The following is a 13,530-nucleotide window of genomic DNA, read 5'->3' as shown; positions in this document are numbered from 1 at the left end:
AACAGTAGCACATAATTACACTTGACAAAATAGTCCCAGCACTGTAATTTACTGCAGTCAACTTTTCATGATGCTGGCATGAAACACTCTTTGGTGAGGCACTATTTGGATTTTATCATAAATGCTGTCATTAAACAGACTACTGCATTAACTTGCATCAAGATCCAGAAATAACCTCCCTGCTGTAGATGGGGAGAAGGATAAGAACCACATTAATTTCTGTAGCTGATATGTTGTTGATAATTCAATTTTTACCAGAAGACCTTCTCAAGGACCATAATACTTTGGGCTCATACTGTTTAAATATTCCTTGAAGGTGAACCAGATAATGACATGTACCACCAAACACATCTTTTGAATTAAAATGTTATGTTCTGCCTATCTGTGACACACACAAAAATGAATTGGCTGCTTTTATTCTCCTATCCACTACTGTGGCACTCTGCAAAAATCAGTAACTCCAGCACAGATAGATTTGAAGACAGGCCTCATTCTCAAATGTTGTTATCAACAGCAGCATCCTGATGTGCAAAATTATTCTGTCAATGTGTTCCTTTGTTACATCTAGCAAAGTAAACCCTTGAACTGTCTGCTAAAAACACAATTACACAGCAGGAAGAAAAAAGACAAATAGTCAAAAGAATTAATTAGGCTAGAGAACTTTCAAGACACAGCTGCATACTGTTAAGTGATTACTATCCCTGATCAGTGCTATGCTGCCCTATCCTGGTTGTTAGGCGCTCCAAACACCTTTGCTCACAGACAATTTACAATGAAAGAAGCAGACAATTCTTCAAATCCACTCTGCACACTGAATACACATGGAGAGAAATCAAAGGAGAAATTCCACAGACTGACCAGAATATTAAGAAGGTTTTGGGATATTTTGAAATAAGTAGACACTACTGCCACATGTTTCTCTGTAAGAGAATTCCCTTCTCTTGAAAGCTTATGTCCCTAGAGGCATTAAAAGCTGCAGCACAGAAAGATGAACTTCCTTTATTGTCTGTACAAATAGTCTCTCACTTCTGTAGAAGGTTATGAATGACTAGAAAAGGGAAGAATTTCTCAATAAACTGGAGACTGAAGTTTGATGTATAGCAGAAAGCTAAAAGGCATTTCTCATCTTATTTGGAAAGAGCCTGGACTCTTTAGAAGAAGAAATGACAGAAAGAAATTTAAGCACAGGAGGAAAGTAAGAATAAACCCCAAGAACAGCAACAAAAAGGTTGTAATGAGCAAAAAGAAAGTAACAGATCACAAAATAGAGGATGAAAAGGCACCTGAAACAAATTCTGTTTCAGAGAAAAAAAATATGTAGGAAAAGCTGATCTTAGCAGAAATGAGAATCACTGCTATCTATAGGATGACCAAATTAACCTTAGCCAGGAATGCAATGCATGCAGTCTGGCTACAGGTTGGTGAACTTTATTTCAATGTATTCCCTCAGTGTCTCTAGCAACTATCCTAAAGAAAGATTATGTCAATATTGTTAGTTAGTACTCATATGCTAATTCTCCTCCTGTTATATCAATAACTGCATTCCTGTTGTCTCTTACTCTAATTCAAGTGTCTCCCACTCTGACCAAAAATTAATTTTATTCCTGAAACAAATACCTGAGGTTCATTCTACTGTACCAAGTATTCCAAAAGTTCACCTTCCCATAATGGGAGAACTGTGGAAGGCTTTATCTGAAGACAGAGTTCAGACCTGCTGAGAAACTTATCCTTCTAACATCTTGTAGAAGTTATTTGATATAGTCAAGGTACATGGTGAGACATGTTTCATCAAGTATTTACATCTGTGATGAAAACAACATGCAGTCTGGTTAAAATAGTTGTCAAAGAAGAATACACTTCTTATCCTAAGGTTATAAGGCAATTTTTATTTAAGCCTCAAACCTTAAAGATAGGCAATGCAATGCACATTGACATTTTGCTGTTTAGGTTTTGCTAAACCTGCAAGTGTAAAACTCTTATCTAGGCATCAGGTTTGGTTGTTTTGTTCTATCTTTTAACATGCAAGTCTCTGATACATGGCTATTACTGTTTTCTACAACTTCAAAAATCCCCAATCAATGATCAATAAAAAAATCTGAGATGTTGAAAAATATGATTAATTTTTTTTAGTCAAACTGCTTCTAGTGCGCATTGCTTCTTAACTACCTGTTCACATATCTTAGCAAGGCAAGATCAAGAAACCTGCAGAACCTCCATAAGATCTCAGAAATCCAATTCATTTAAAGGACTGAATACTAATATAAAATACTAGTATTATTATCACCAGTGAAACTGCACCACAGAGCAAAGAAAACTATAATTTAGTGACTCTTCCTGAAACTTTTTCCTTCCATTTTCCAAACCAGACCTTTTCATAACCAAAATAACTCAGCTTGCAAAATAAGAAAATGGTTTTCACAGCACAGAAATTTTAACAAGGTATGAAAAAGCCATGACTGATTATTGCCTATTGCTATATACTTGTGACATTTTGATTTATGCCAAAGAGACTGCATTTTTAATCTCACTTGTTGAAAAAAAGTGATGTTTTGCACTTAGTGCTGCTAAGATCTTTTATCTCATTGTTGGCACCAGAACTGCAACCCAAACTTTCAGCAAAGCATTCAGATTATGTCAATGTGCTTATTTTATGAACATAATGCTGGCACGTTTTAAACAGCCAAAGCAAGCAAGATTCTCATTATTCTTAACTACTAGTTTGGGAATTGATAACTTTCCTTAATTTAAAGTGTTATTTCTCTAGCATTCAAGTGTCATTCTCTGGCTATATGGCTTTTCACTTCTCTCATGCTTGACTTGTTATGAATGACCAACAGAAAATACATGTTGTGTCTACCAGGTTACCATTAGCTCTTCCCGTGTAAAGCCCATCGCATTTGAATCACAAAGAAATGTTTAAAAGCATTAGAAATGAGACACCTGATTGGAATGAAATTGGTTAGTGAAATAAAAAGATCCCCACTCAAACTTGAAGTGAAAAATATTTATTTATGGCATGCAAAACTCTAAAAATTACTAGGAAAACCCTCACAAGATACATTGCAGTAGCCAGACAAAAGCAAGCAAGTGTTTTTAGTAACGCTTACTAGCGGTTAAAGCACACAACATTAAGAAGCAGTGTTGGAGTATCAGAAAAATACTGTCCACTGGAGAAATATTGACAGGCAAGAAAAACTGTCTGTTCTCCAGAGTAGACAAGGTTGATCTTCAACCGGATGGGACTGGTATTGCACTTTCTCTACAGAGTGAGAAATACATAGAGATGCTAGAGATGCTATTCTAAAAGCTCTACTTGGTGCAATCAGGTTTATCTGTTAAAGAAAAATACTGAAAGAGCAGCGCTGTAAATCTTCTGAGGTGTTCTCTATTTAGCCTAGAAGATGGAAATCTCGTTTTTGTTTCTTTGCAGTAAATGAATGAAGTCTCAGATTCAAATTTTACCTTCTTAAAAAAACCAAAATCAACCAAACAACCAAATATCAAACATTTTTAGATATATGGTAAAATTCTGGCACAGAAAAATGAAAGCAAACTTGAAAGAGACACATCAGTTGCAATTTTTTCACATAAGGAACAGCACAGTATGGCGTTATTTTTGCAGTTGTCAAGAGATAGAAGCAGAAACCGCTATGTTTCAGAAGCCTCAGGAATAAAATCTTTTTTTTCCAAAAGAAAAAAAAGCTGAAAACATTTAACAAAACCTCCAACTTTTTTTCTGAGAAGACTTCTAATAAAGTTTGCCATACAGTTCAATGAACCGAACTACTGAGAACAAATGACCCTCCTTCAGGGAAACAAAGATTACACAAGGCAAGAAGCTCAGCATTTCAGGGAATGCAGACAGTCATTTTAGAAACCTAGCTGTTGCTCAAAGACGGGGATATAAAATGCTTTTTTCTCCTTACAGTAGTTAAGGGATCAAAGAAGGATTTTTCTTCCTGTGTTTTTCTTGTTGGTTTTGTTGCTATTGTTTTAGTTGGTGTATTTTGTTATTTTAAGACCAGCTTAGGATTTTAGTATACTATTTTAATGTGGCAGAACCTGAACATTTGCTGGGCTTGATTACTAACAGAGGAACAGAGCATGCATTTAGCAAACCTTTTCTTCTACTGAAAACAGAGCTTTAAAACTCTGGTTTCACAGACAACCACCCTACTGTTTTAATTTCACTGTTTATTAGGATAATTGGAATAATTTTTATCTCTTCTTATTCACCATGATTGCCCTGTGAATTCAGAATGACTACTTCACTCCTAAGAGTTTACTTATTTAGAAGAATGAAATTCTGTTCAGGCTGAATGGACACTATTTAAATTGATGATGAAATATTTGAAGAAAAAGAGGATTTTAGAATGTCAGAATAACCTGAAAACATATTTTGGTTTATTTGTCTGTGTGGCAATCTCAAGTGCTGCTGCAAGGAATACAAGCATGACATTCATTGCAGCTTTTAAATTCTGCAAGATTTTTGGGAATATATAATTCTGAAGAAGATTGTTTTCTTGGAAGTATATTCATGTGCCCAGATTTAAACTGTTCTCCCAGTATTCCAGTAAGGACAGAATATACATCTTATTTCCACAGATTTTTTTCCCTCTTCAGGGAAAAAGTTCTTATTGTTACACTCAATTTATATTCTTAAGCGATGGCAGCTTGTTCACCACACCTCTCTCGTTAAGACAGAGGCTAAAGCAAGCTCACTTCCACCTCAAGGTGAGTGACCGCTCCCCAGAATGAAAAGAAATCTCAGCCACCACCACCAAGAAACACCAACCAAAACACCCAATAAACCAGTTGTTGTGGTCTGATGGCCACATCTTAATCCATCCATGCTCTCCATGACAAATAAATATGCAAGTTACTTTCTAAATGTATACATTTTAGAATTAAAAAAAAACATATAAAGACTCCATTCAGAAAAAAAGAAAGGCATTTGCACATAAGATGACAGTTGTTTCTGCTGCTTGAATACTAGGAGACATCTAGGTTTCTGCACATTCATTTTCTCACAAATAGTCAGTGACTGAAATCGCTATGATCCTTGCTAGAAATACAAGCACATCTACCTAATCAAGAAGTTGCATATGTCCAGAATAACAAACAAGAAAAAAGAAGACTTTGGAATGATTATAAACCTGGTTATTGCTTTGCACTCTCTTCTGAATATGTAAGTTTGCATAGTCCAGAGCAAGAAGTGCTGGCGGGGGGGGAGCGGAGGGGGCAAGCGGGAGGAAATTAAGGAAAAAAGATATGTCTACAACAAACGGATCTTTTCCCCGAGTCTGAAGAATGAATTTTCAGGATTTAAAAACTAAACTGAGGGCTTAACCTGCACAGAATAGATTAACTCCATCAGAGAAAAGCCCTGACACATGGTACTTATCCATATTTACCATCCTCTTGCACACTTGACAGTCCTAGACTGCTAGCCTTCAGTGGAGGTGTTTGGGCAAGGTGAAAAGAGGAATGGAAGCAGCCTTAAAATACCTCTAGGTGCCACTCCATGGAATGGTTGGAAGACTGGCTATTAGGCAAGGAGAACATGGCTGAGTTATCAAGTGGACAAGCAAGGAAAAACCTTAGCATCTTCACCTAAGCATAATTTCATAGAATCATTTCTGAAAAGTAAAAGTGGGAAGACTGTGCTGCTCATTTGTATCGACTCACAGCAAGGCTGGAGAATTAAACATCTTGCACTTTAGCCAGCAGCTCTCCTATGACATGAATTGTCTACAGCACAAGAGAAAACCATCTAGTCAGAGACCAAACTTGTCCACCCTGAGAATATGGAATTTGAGCAGAGAAGAGACCATGCTACAATTATGAACAAATTCTAGCAGATTAATTATCATCTCTCCCTCTTATCTAGCTGCTTATAAAGATGAAATGTTTGAGACAACATATCCATCATACTGTGCACATATTTGAGTTCTATAATGAAATAAACACAGAGGTGGTAATTTAAGAACACAGAACAGATATAGCATATATACAACTTTCAAAAACATGAATGTACATGTAAACTAAACCCGAAGTGGAGTTTTTTCACCTTCTGAAGCAGATGAGATACTCCCACTGATTTCAATGAGGTCAGGAACTCTGCCATTTTCATAAGCACCTGGGAAGCTGATTGCAAAGTAGTGAACTTCAGGCATTGACAGTAACAAAGAGTTAAAAATCTGCATATGCTCCAGTAATGTTCTCTTACAAGCACAATCAACTATTAAGTATGCTGCTCTAATACATTAGTGAGCATACTCCATTTGTAAGAAAAAAGCCTGAAAACACCAACAAACCTGAAATGAAAGTTGATTTTGCAGTAGCTTAAATCTCACTGTAGTACTTTTAACAAGTTAAAAAGGATTCCCATGATTCCAACATTAACTCAGAATGTGCAGACTAGCAAGGGGACGCTATACGGGATGGGGGAGAAATCACAATATTTAAGCCATTTCATCTCCACATAAGTGACTACAGCAACTATATAATGAAGATTTTATTTTTACTACCTGCTCATTACTTTTGATTTCTGACCCTCTGCCTCCACAAAGATTATCTTCATTATTGTTTGCGCTCAGTGCACCGTTGCTTAATTCTGGAGACCTAATTAGGTTTGATCCATATCTGTTCCCAATGGGCTTTGTTGTTAACAATGAAGCCATCTTGTTAAAATGCGGTAAAGAATTTTCATTTGACCCTTGAGAAGTTTCAGAAGAGTCTTCCAACACCATGTAATTGTCTAGTTTATTTGCTTCAGCAATTGACTCACTCGGGCCTTTTAGCATACCAGCTGTATTTGACATTTCAGAGGTAGTATCAGAACAGTCTTCTCTGTAATCAGATGAAGTAAAACCTATCTTTTTACCATTAAGAAGTGACATATGTTCTTCTACATTCATGCCAGACACCTGCGTGCATACACATGGAGCTTCAAAATGAAGATCATTAACCTGGTGACTCTTTGGTTCTATTTTTGGTGGACTACTAATGGCAAAAGAATTAAGATTTTCCTTTGAAAAAGCCACCTCATTATTATTTTCTAGAGGTAATGACTCTTGTGTTAGCACGTGATTTTTCCTAGCTAGTGGTCCACTGCTGGTTAGAGATGTAAAAAAGTTATTTGTATCTGTAGGTTCAAGTGGTAGCTTTGGAAAGGTTTTAATTTTTCTCAAAGAACCTTTCTTAAAAATGCCATCTCTCTCCAGGTCAGTAACACATGACTTCATATCCAAAGCAACACTAGCAAAACTGTCAGTATAGACTGTGTGTCTGTCCTCTTCTCTGTTCTTTTTAGCTTGAGTTGCAAGGTGAGAATGTTGAATTTTCTCATTGTCCAGATCAATTCGCACTTCCTTTAAACTACTTTCTCTGCCAGTCACCATAGGAACTACAGAAGAGTCCTTATGACAGGTAGCTGTTGCATCTTCCACTGCAGACGGGTCACCTGCTATGCTGTTTTTCTCATGTGAACATATTTTAGATCCCAAACTTTTCTGACACGCTCTTCCCTTCCACATGTTATCACAGACATCTAGATGCAAAAAACAGATGCTTGTTATATTAAATGTGTACTTAAACCTTCTAAACTTTCCCAGGAAGTATCTTCATTTCTTTTTCTGCCACTGCTATGTACCTTCAGCATGATAGACAAATTAAGTATTTTGGCACAAGTAATGGCTAATAAAGTGCATTAGCTATATTAATTACATTCAATGACAGCTGTATATCTCCTGCTCACCATTCCCAATCCAAAGATATTTAACAGTAACTTCTGGAAATATTTTACTATATGTAACAGGAAAGTACACAAAGACAGTAGTTTAAAAATCATCAGATACATCAGGCAATCTAAAGTTCTAGACTTTGTAAAGGTTACCTTGAGAAGCACCAAATGATTCAATTGAAAGAACCCTTCTTCCAACAGCAGACAAGCTTTGACAGATATTACTTGAAGCAATCTTCAGTTTTTCTTCACATAATGACAAGATGCTCTAGGAAAAAAAAATCAGTGTTAAATATTTATTTAATAAGAAAGAATTAGTGATTTTTGACAAAACTGAATCATGTTAACTCATAGTACATCTGAATTTTTAGGATACTATGTTAGAGGTCTTTCCTGCACTGTTCATTATATTGCATGTTTCTGTTACATGGTTGAATTATTTTCTTATTTTTACCATGGGCTATCATGTAATTATTTAATACAGTTCACATTCTAGCTCTACAGTTACAACACTAAGAACAGATAAAAATTAATAATCTTAAATGTTATCCTTTATGAATAACATACAGAAAACATAAAAAGCTAGAGTGAGGGTTATTTTTAAAACAGCCAGTTACATAGGCAGGATGAGTAATGTTTTTATTACTGAGATTACATTAAATGTAAATCCTGAATCTTTTAAAAACTGCAAAATACTAATATCCAGAAAGCACAATTCCCTACTAGAGAAAGCAATCAGTATCAGGTCAGAAGAAGCAGAAGTACTACACATCTCTAATGTGAACATCATTTGATGGCATTGGCACTGGTCTCCCACACAATTAACTACAGACATTCATATATTTAAAAACATGTTGCTGGGCAGGAAGCAGAAGAGAACTGCCTTCCCAAATGCATGACATTGTTTCCTCTCTACGTGTTCTTACATAACACTGATGAGACCTCGTACAGCTCTAAGGGGCTGTTCTTACTTCCCTTTTCTTACAAAATCTGAGCACACTACAGACAATCTATTACTGAGCACATGCAGAAATATTTTTGTCACTTTTTTAAACAAACAAACAAAAAATACATAGGGCTATTTTACCTCAATATCTGGCCTATTTTCAGGATTCTCTTCTTGCATTTGCTCCAGCAAAGCATGCAGATCTTGCCCAAATTCTGCTTCTGTCTCAGGTTCTACTACATATTCTATTGCGGCTTTCAATGTCGCACCCAAAGAATAGATGTGTGCCTGCATCAAGTTTTAAAAAAGCATTAAAAATGCTACCAATTATCTTTCTCCTGCCAAAAAAGCTCTGCAATCACAACAAGTACAGATTGTATTGTTTCAATTTTTAGCTTACAAGGTAACAGTTTACTGGAAATGCGGTTTAATTTAAACAGGAGAACAAAATGGGCTTCAGCTCTGATTTGGACAAGATGTTTGTTGCAAGCAAAAATAAGTAATTTTGTGGGTTCAAATCTTCTTTTTCCTTCCTTATCAACAGTCAGTACTACAACAATACTTCATCAGCTACAGTTAAATATAAAATTCTGTCCCCTATGTGCGTACAAGTAGTATTTAAGTTGGAGGGATGCCAGGAAACTGAAGTGGTATTCCGCTTGGCAGAGAAAAAAAAAAAAAGGCATCAGTTTTACAAATAACTTTATTTATAGCAGTATTTTTAGTGCTACCCACCATAAAGGATGGAAGCAGAAACAACACAGCAAAACATCACTTATCTCTGAAGACACTTTTAAGAAAACACTCCAGGTAAACCACCTCTGCTTCTATTAAAGCCTACAACCTTGTGAGGAGGTCCAATAAAAATGGAAGTGAACCAATGACTTTCTAAAATCTGGTGCTAATGCATTAGATTTGCCATACAACACCACTATCTTTTCAAAAGAATTAAAAACATTTTACCCCTAATTGTTAACTTGACACATTTCTTTTCTCCTGCTTGGCATTCAGCAAACAGAATACTTCAGGGAAATTCAGTTCAATTCTTGTCTTGCCTCCACCTCTTTTTGTTCAGTTCAAAAGTGGTATTTTACATACTTCTGCAAGCGTAACTTCTGAAGTTAGACATTACCTGCACACTTAAGCCTCTCTAAAAGATGTGACTGTTCAGCATCTGATTTCATTTACAGAATGCACTGTCTATTCCATATATGCACTGCATAAGATTAAGTCACAGTTTATCTAGACTTCTCTCAGTAGGAAAGCTATATGAAATGAAGCATTTCTTATAATACAGAAGAAAGTATATTTGAATTTAAGCTCATTAAATAAATTTCAAATACCAACTCTGAAAGCAGAACAAGTGATCAGGAACTTAACTTTGAGGAAACAAAATAATTTGGCTTCTGGCAAATTTTCCTCATCCCAGTGTCAGTTGATGTGGATATTATAGCACACAGGAATGGGAAGGGCAGAGCAACTTACTACCTCATCAACAGTTTCTCCAATTAATAATTTCTGTTCACAGTGGAATAAACAACTCATATTTCCTGTTCTGCTTTTAAAAGCACACAGTCTGAGATACAAGCAGACAGCCCTTAACTTTGCTGTCCTGTTTTAAAGATGTTCACTGTATCTTTTCTTTTACAAGAGAAAATCCAGTCTCATGGAAATGTTATTTTCTCCCTCCACAGAAAATTGTTCTCCTGATACCTTCTGCGCTCTGACATCCAGAACAGCTCAGCCTGGAAGATTTAATTACCATATCTTGCAAATTTGGCCATTTAATTGCCACAGCTTGCAATTAATTTATGCATTAAAACATTTAAAGGGAACTTTGACAACTTTTCAAATTCAAACTTTTTCTTTAATGTAAATCCCCATTTTAAGTTTATCCCCTCTCTCAGTTCTCAAGTCACTTCCCCTCCAAGAAAAGGCAGGAAGAAAATTCAAGTATTTAACAAATTTCCTGAGAGGGCAGTAACATGGCTGATATGTAAGGTATTCAACACAACAGTAAGTCTCCTATCTGAAGTAATGAGAGTGTGAATTTGTGATCATCCACTAGGTGGGGTGTTCCCCAAGTTTATGCATCAAACTTGCTTCTCCTTACCACATTGTTTAGGCTTAGGACGAAATTTCCACTTTATATGTCAAAGTAGAGCCAGACAGCAAACGCAACAAATAAAGCAAACTCATGAGTACAAAATACCCAATGCTCACTAGAAGGGACTTCTCGCAATGAAAGCAATCTCACAATTAAACTAAGGGGCCTTACTATGCTATAAGAAATTAAAAAACAGGAAAGGGCAGCAAACCACCTTCCCTTTCCTGGAAGACAAGCAGAAAATGATACTGTGTTGGCCGTTAGGAATTTTCTTAAAGAATGAGAAGGATTTCTTTTTCAGTGAAGATTTTTCCTTACTTGCTGAAAAAGTTCACCTTTTCTAAATCTAGATAAGGAGAACAGTTTACAAATTATAGAAACTGTTGTATTACAGGATACTATAAATAGCCTTATAAATAGCATGCACTTCAGGAAAGATGAAATGAAAAAAAAAGAAAAACTGTATCAAAGCAACCTTTCCACAATTCCTGAAGAGATTTCCAAGTTAAAGACTAAATGTAACTTGTTACAAAAATTATGCAGACCGAGCAGGCAAGACTGCACTATAGTATCAGCCTGAAAAAGCATGGGAAGAAAGGAAAAAAAAAAATCACATTTAGAAACTCACTTTCCAGATTTGGTCTTCATTACTCATACCCAAAAGTTAGCATATATATTAAGAATCGTAGGTAAAAATAATAATTGTATGCATCATGGGGAAGGTCATCACAGAAATAACATGCCCTTTAAAATGGCAACATGAAGAAAAGATTTTTCTAAAAGTCACAAGTATGATCTGTGGTCCTGAAAGTACTTCAGAGAAAAAGCTGAAGGTCATAATCATAGAAATAGCTTCAAATCAAGATAACTTCTAATGCCAGAAAGGCTTCAAAGACACAAAAGCAAAACAAAACTCAAAAGTGGAAAACCACAACCCAACTAAACCCCCAAACAACAACAACAAAAAGCCCCACATTTACAAATGCCAAACAAACAAAACAAAACCCAAAAACCTACATAAAAATTCAAATGGTGAAGATACTACCTAAAATGTTTGGGCTAAGTACTGGAAGTGCTAACCAAAGGAGAGGACAGCTTCTGCTATCATGTTAAAATTTTATATTGTGAGTGAAATAAATCAAAAAGGCTTCTTTCACTTCCAATCAGAAGTTAGAGGGCTTATGACATGCCATTTTATGACCATTTAACACTATAGGAAGAGAATCCAGAAAATAGTAATGATTCACTCTGGATTAAAAATCCGCAAATCAAAAGATAAGAGAGAAAGTAAAAGGTCCAAGCCTACACAGAACGTGACAGAGGCTCTGTTGTATTAGAGTTTGGCAGGGTTGAAGAGCTAAGATTCCATAGGAACTCATACTTGCAGAGAAAATGCTGACAAAAGAGCTTTTGAATAGTGGCTGCATAAGCATTTAGCACATTGCAATTATGAATAATGACCATTTACATTTTGTATTGAGATTTCAGAGTTCAGAAATGTAGGTCTTCAACAGACCATAATAGAATTAATAGTTTCTGTAAAATCTTACTGTCTGAATGATAAGCTATGGGAATAGTGTAAGACAATTCTTGGTTTTGACATTCACGTATGACCCTTATTTTACCTTGTAGGTTTTTTCTTATTTTATTGAAATTGCTGCACATATATAGATGTTTCTACCCTTTCACAATTCAAAGCATTTAAAGGGCCCATAAATGAAAGCTTTAGTGTTGCTATAAAACTCAGCTTTGTAAACAAACTCAAGATAATGCTTGAGAAAATTACCACTGGGAGAAAACATTCAATATTTACTTAAGTCTTTTCAATGTACTCACCCTGAAATGCAGTACTTTTATGCAAAAGCAAGTCAGATAGTAATATTCTTCAGCAAGAAAAGGAAAGGGAAATAGGCCTATTACTTTTAATACTTTCTGTCATGACAAAGGGACTAAACATTTTTCTGCGTAACTGTAATTACTGGAAGGCACTGTACTAAATACTAGCTTTTTATTCTATTGGCACTTTGGATGCATAGACAATTAGTCTGCAGAACATGCTAAAAGTGCTAAACCACTGTAGACTAATCATGAAAATATAGTACTCTAGCTTGAATTGTAGTAAATGTCAGAAAAAACAACACTTTAAACCAAAGCCGTACTTGCAGTTCGTCCCTTCTAGCTACAGTCACTACTCAGCTTTGTCTGAAAAAAATCTTTCCCAAAAGACTTCAAAAATAAGTGTGGTCACAAAAATGCAGCTATAGGTCAAAGTTTCTCAAATACTCTGCTCACAGCCAAAGCTTGCAGGTATTTTAGCTCTCAAATTCCCTTTTAATTTACCTAACTCAGTGAAAAGCTTAAAGTTTTGATCTATCAGGTGATCAGTTTACATTGTAAAACACAATCAAGGCTTCATGGATAACAATCACCTGAAGAAGCAATGCTACAACAACATAAGGAGATATGAACCAAGCAAGAACTAGATGCGCTTGGAAAGAGCATATGTAACATATGTAACATATACTATGACTGAACACTGTCTAGTCCCTGCATTCTACTGTCTTCTGGCTTCTTGTGATGTCAAGCAAGGAATTCTACCTAGTATATCACTCTAATCTCACAATATTGTAATTGTGGGCTTCTTATCTATAATAGTTCACAGCAACTGATCTCCATGAACCTGTCCAAGCTTTATCCACATGCAACCTTTTGCATCTAGATTGCGGAAGTAAC

General features: G+C 35.8%; 1 protein-coding gene across 4 annotated transcripts in view; it reads right to left on the bottom strand.

Annotated features, from left to right (window-relative positions):
• Positions 1–13,530, bottom strand: part of KNDC1 (kinase non-catalytic C-lobe domain containing 1) — a 56,332-nt gene that overhangs the window by 27,317 nt on the left and 15,485 nt on the right. For 3 of the 4 annotated variants that reach the window (XM_064144651.1, XM_064144652.1, XM_064144653.1), the window contains 3 exons: positions 8,832–8,978; positions 7,898–8,012; positions 6,531–7,552 (listed from right to left, as the gene is read on the bottom strand). In XM_064144651.1, coding sequence (XP_064000721.1) covers positions 6,531–7,552; positions 7,898–8,012; positions 8,832–8,978 — 1,284 coding nt within the window. Of the gene's footprint in view, positions 1–6,530; positions 7,553–7,897; positions 8,013–8,831; positions 8,979–13,530 lie in introns of those variants that run through there. The other variant, XM_064144654.1, reaches the window with a different exon arrangement.

Source organism: Pogoniulus pusillus, chromosome 6 (assembly GCF_015220805.1).
Source record: "Pogoniulus pusillus isolate bPogPus1 chromosome 6, bPogPus1.pri, whole genome shotgun sequence".
In the NCBI taxonomy this organism is placed as follows: domain Eukaryota; kingdom Metazoa; phylum Chordata; class Aves; order Piciformes; family Lybiidae; genus Pogoniulus; species Pogoniulus pusillus.
Note: the sequence above shows the minus strand (reverse complement) of the source record. Positions and strands in the feature narration are given on the sequence as shown.